The following is a 5416-nucleotide window of genomic DNA, read 5'->3' as shown; positions in this document are numbered from 1 at the left end:
CTGGACTTGCTGCTGGGTGGTTAACATTGTCAAATTTCATTGGACAATCTCTAATCATGTGATCGGTTTTGCCACATCGGAAGCATGCACTCGAAGCATGTTAACACATGCCTTGGTGCCGCCCTCCACACTCTGAACAGACTGGTATAGATCCGCCACTCTGGCTTGAGCTACGCGAAGACCCAGTATTTTGCTTTTTATTCATGAAGAAGGAACGACCCTTCTGAAAATTAGATCCAGGCCTTTTGCTTTTCCATTCTGTTATTGGTGTTTTAGCTTGTTTCATTCCTGCTATTGTGGCCTCTGCCATTATTGCTCTGTCCAAAACTTTCACATAGGTAGGCAATTTCAAAACGCCTACTTGGTCAAACATTTCTAGATCCAGTTCGCCCTTAAATTTTCATGCTTTCTTGTAGTCAGTATCCACCATATGTGGAGCAAACCGAGCTAGTTCAGTGAATTTGGCATCATACTCACCTACCGACATCCTACCTTGCTTAAGTTCTTGAAACTCTGACACCTTCCGATCCTTGAAACATTGGGAAAAATACTTATTGTAGAATATCTCATTGAACTGTGCCCATGTCATGTCTCCGTTGTTATTTTGAACTAACAGCCACCATCTTTGGGCTTCATCCTTTAAGGTGTAGGTGGCCAAGGGCACTTTCTAGGTCACGGAGCAAGGGAATACTTTGAATTACTTTTCCATCTCTAGCAGCCAGGTTTCTGCCTTTAATGGTTCAATGCCACCCAAGAAGGTCGGGGGCTTCATCTTCATAAATTTCTGAGTCAAATTGATTGCGTCATTATTATCTGATTTAGCTTGTACCGGCAGAGGTGAAGGGGACAACGGTTGTTGTCTTTGTTGTTGTATCATAGCTTCAGTCAATGCTGGAAGCATCTGTTCCATCCGGCTCATGTGAGCCTCAGAAGATTCACTTATATTATTTCCCCTTGCATTCTCAATGTTGCTATAGAAACACCAAATAATAATACACATAGGAATAATCTCATTCATTTCTTTTAATTCATTTACTCAGAATTACATTAAGTTTTCATATCCATTTGGATTACCACACACTCACACATGCAGATGGAATGCCCTTACTTCTTACTAGGACATCCTAAGCTCGTATGGCCCTGTGTGTGCGGTAGAACATGTGCTCTGATACCACTCTGTCACGACCCAAACCCGCCCCTATAGGTTTAGCGTCGTAACTGGCCAGTAATCCTTGGATTACCAAAGGCCTCTTAAGACTTGACTTGAGATTAGGGGCAGCGAAAGTAATTACATAAAGAAATATACATAGTCTATCGAGCTGTGCAGACATATATGGAACTGAAAATCTTAAACTTTATAAACATACGAGTGACGTCATAGGTACAGTATTTACACGTCACTATCAAGTACATACAAAAGAAGAACTTGTTCATAAAATAAAAGAAACAGTCTTATACATCCATATTGACACAGCCTTAAAACAAGACTTGATCTAGAACCTCCTTGTGTAGCGCAAAAGGTGGCTGACTAACACAAAAATACCCCAGGCATCACCTTAAGCCTGATCACGAGCCTGCTCACCTACATACATAATAAATAATTAGTGAGCGGAGGCCTAATAAATAATAACAAAGTAAAGGGGTAAATGATTGATGTCCCATAATTGTGGCTGAAACTGAAATTCACATTCGTATTCTCGTTCTGAGCATGTATACAAAAATTGGAGTTCATGCTTAATCTTACGTATTACATCCGTTAGTGCTGATATATCTCATACAGAGTGGCTTAAATCATACTTGTCAGTTCTATAGAAGAACCTTCGGCCGGGTAAGGATAACTTGTCAGTCCCATAAAGGAACCTCCGGTCTGGGAACTTGTAAACTTGTCAGTTCCACTTACAAACCTCCAGCCGGGTATAGATAACTTATCAAGTCCATAAGGAACCTTCAGATTGGGAACTTGTAAACTTGTCAGTTCCACTTAGGAACCCCCAGCCGGGTATAGATAACTTATCAGTTCCATAAGGAACCTCCGGTACTAGGAACTTGTAGCATACTTGAATCATAGCATCATATCACTTGTAACATACTTGAATCATGGCAAAATATCATCAATGTTTGTTATTGTTGGACAATCATTCATAGTATAAAGCATGGAATTTCTTTTAGCAGATCTTATTTCATATACAGAAAATACAAAAAATTAAACATAGCTTTACTGAGTTATTACTCACTGATAACAACTGTTGCAAGTGGACAATTCAACTTCCTTGAGGTGCGTGACCTGCACAATTACAGAACGAACGTTTACTGAATTACACACCCGGAAATGATAACTTAGTCCTTTCTAGTTTTGGTGTGTTTCTGCCTCATTATCCTCATTATGGTGTCTTAATCATGGCCTAGGAATGTCTAGGATGGAATGAGGATGCAAAAATATATTTGAAACACTTTTTCCAAACTTGCTGAAAACATGGTCCACGCTCGAGCTTGGCTTTCCTCGCTCAAGCGGACAAGAAAAAAGTGAAGGTTCGCTTGAGCGTGACTTCCTTAGCTCGACTGGACTGTAAACTCTGAAAAAGTACTGGTTACTTATTTTTCACGCTCGACGGACGTTCGATCTCTGCTAGGGCGTGAGATTCAGGCCCTCGCTCGAGCGTGTTGCAAAACATATGAACTTCTGGATACATGCATTTCACGCTCGAGCGGGTATGATGTCGCTCGTGCAGAAGTGCACGCATTCAGAGTTCTTCGCTCGAGCGCGAACTCCTACGCTCGAGCGTAGATTAAAATTATGGAATTTCCAAATTTTATTCTAATTTAATTGTTCCAAATCGAATTTCAATTAAACCTATCATAAAATTCTATAAATTCCACATAACACATATACCAAATCAATTTCGTGATCGGATGTCGATATGGCCTTCGATTCGCAAAAAATAGTAGAGCCTCAAACAGATATTCCCATAATAAATAGATAGAAACAAAAATAATGCAACACATACGGAATAAATCCAAAATTTGATCTTAGTGACTTATTAGGCACATGAAATAATGAATTAACATTAATCACAGGTTGGGGTTGTTATAGTCTTGCCCCCCTAAAAGAGTTTGGTCCTCCAAACTTGAGTTACTTTCATTTTGGAGGAACACCGGGTCCAAAGGGAACAGTTCAGGATATCTTTTCAAAATATCTTCCTCTGTCTCCCAAGTTGCATAAGTTCCTCCCTGATTCTGCCAATCAACCTTCACCAATAGAATTTCCATGTTTCTCAATCTTTTGATTCGGCGGTTCACAATTTGCATTGGCCTTTCCTTATAGGTATAATCATCCTTTAGAAGTACATGAGTTGGCTCTATCACATGTAATGAATCTGTTAGATAATTCCAAAACATAGAGATATGAAAGACATTATGCATGTTTTCCATTACCGGAGGTAAGGCTACCCGATACATTACCGGGCTGATCTTTTCAAGAATCTTATATGGTCCAACATACCTTGGCGCCAGCTTGCCCTTAACACCAAACCAAGTTTGACCTTTCGTAGGGGTCCCTTTTATAAACACATGGTCCCCAACTTCTTATTCTTTGTCTCTTCTTCAAATATCTGCATAACTTTTTTGCCGGCTCTATGCAGTTTTCAGCCTCTGCTGAATCAGCTTTACGTTTTCAATTGTTTCTTGCACAAGTACCAGTCCCAACAATGGTCTGTTGCCGACTTCGGCCCAGCAAATTGGAGATCGGCACTTCCTACCATACAAAGCTTCATAAGGAGCCATTTCGATGCTTGAATGGTAGCTGTTGTTGCACACAAACTAAGCCAATGGCAAATAGGTCTCTCAATTTCCTTGGAAATCTAATACATACATTCTGAGCATATCTTCCAAAGTTTGATTGGTTCGTTCAGTTTGACCATCTGTCTGTGGGTGATAGGTGCTACTCAACCTCAGTTCTGTCCCCAAAGCTTGTTGCAAACTCTGCCAAAATCTTGACACAAACTTTGAATCCTTGCCAGATACAATAGATACTGGCACCCCATGCAATCTCATAATCTCATTCATATAAATATTGGCCAATTTGTCAGCATTGTAAATAGATTTAAGAGGTAGAAAATAGGCAAACTTAGTTAAACGATCCACAATGGCCCAAATAGAATCCATACCTCGGGAAGAGCGAGACAATCCCACAATGAAGTCTGTGGTAATGTTCTCCCATTTCCATTTCGGTATTGGAAGTGGTTGTAGCAAACCAGCGGGTCGCTGATGTTCTGCTTTAGTTCATTGACACTGTAAACATCTAGCCACAAAATCTGCAATACAATTTTTCATTCCAGGCCACCAGAAATTCTGTTTCAAATCGTGGTACATCTTCGTGTTCCTCGGATGCATGGCAAATTTCGAATTGTGAGCTTCAGGTATAACACGTTTTCTCAAGTCATAACAATCTGGTACACAAAGGCGATTTTGAAATTTCAGTACATTGTTCTCAAGTGTAAATTCGAGCCTTGGCTTTGTGTTGATTTCATCGATGGTCTTTTTTAGAAATTCATCCTGCGGTTGCTTCTCCTTAACTTCTTCAATAGTTGCAGGCTGGGCTGAAATAGCGGCTAAAATTCCACCTTGTTCATGCATCACAACCTCAATCTTATTCTTTTCTTGGTCATGCAACAATTCTCTCTGACCGGTAAGCAAACATGACAGACTTCCCTTTGACTTTCGGCTCAAGGCATCTGCTATAGTATTAGCTTTCCCTGGGTAATACAAAATTTGTAAATCATAGTCTTTGATTAGCTCTAACCATGTCCTCTATCTCATGTTCAATTCTTTTTGGGTGAAGAAATATTTCAAACTTTTATGGTCAGTATACATTTTACAAGTTACTCCATTCAAGTAGTGATGCCAGATTTTCAAAGCAAACACCACAGTTGCCAGTTCGAGATCATGAGTCAGGTAATTCTTTTCACGAGGACGAAGTTGCCGAGAAGCATAGGCAATCACCTTACCATTTTGCATTAATACACAGCCCAAACCTTTGTAGGATACATCGCTGTAAATATGGAACCCATCTGTACCATTGGGCAGAGTCAAAATCGATGCAGTTACTAGTCTCGTCTTCAGTTCTTGGAAGGCCATCTCTCGTTGGTCATTCCAATCAAACGATACATTTTTCTAGGTCAACTGTGTCAATGGCATGACAAGTTTCGAAAAATCTTTCACAAATCTTCTGTCGTAACTAGCAAGCCCTAGAAAGCTTCTAAGTTCGGACACATTAGTTAGTCTTCGCCAGCCAACAATGGCTTTAATTTTCTGTGGGTCCATTGATATACCATCCCACTTGATTACATGGCCCAAAAAGGCTACGCTGTCCAGCTAGAATTCATATTTGGATAGTTTTGCATATAATTTCTTTTCTCTC

The 5416-nt window shown here is 40.0% G+C and overlaps 1 protein-coding gene across 1 annotated transcript; it reads right to left on the bottom strand.

Moving 5' to 3' along the window:
- Positions 1 to 697: 697 nt before the first annotated feature.
- Positions 698 to 5133, bottom strand: LOC145807278 (uncharacterized). Its single transcript, XM_082905236.1, has 5 exons — positions 4875 to 5133; positions 4480 to 4751; positions 4164 to 4310; positions 3869 to 3978; positions 698 to 971 (listed from the first exon to the last, which is right to left on the bottom strand). Exons 1-5 carry the CDS (start codon positions 5131 to 5133, stop codon positions 698 to 700), a joined length of 1062 nt encoding a protein of 353 aa, XP_082761362.1.
- Between the last annotated feature and the right edge of the window lie 283 nt (positions 5134 to 5416).

The sequence above is a fragment of the Camellia sinensis genome, chromosome 14 (genome assembly GCF_055761805.1).
Source record: "Camellia sinensis isolate YWXY chromosome 14, ASM5576180v1, whole genome shotgun sequence".
In the NCBI taxonomy this organism is placed as follows: Eukaryota; Viridiplantae; Streptophyta; class Magnoliopsida; order Ericales; family Theaceae; genus Camellia; species Camellia sinensis.
The sequence above is the reverse complement of the archived record's forward strand: the minus strand, read 5'-3'. Positions and strand labels throughout refer to the sequence as shown.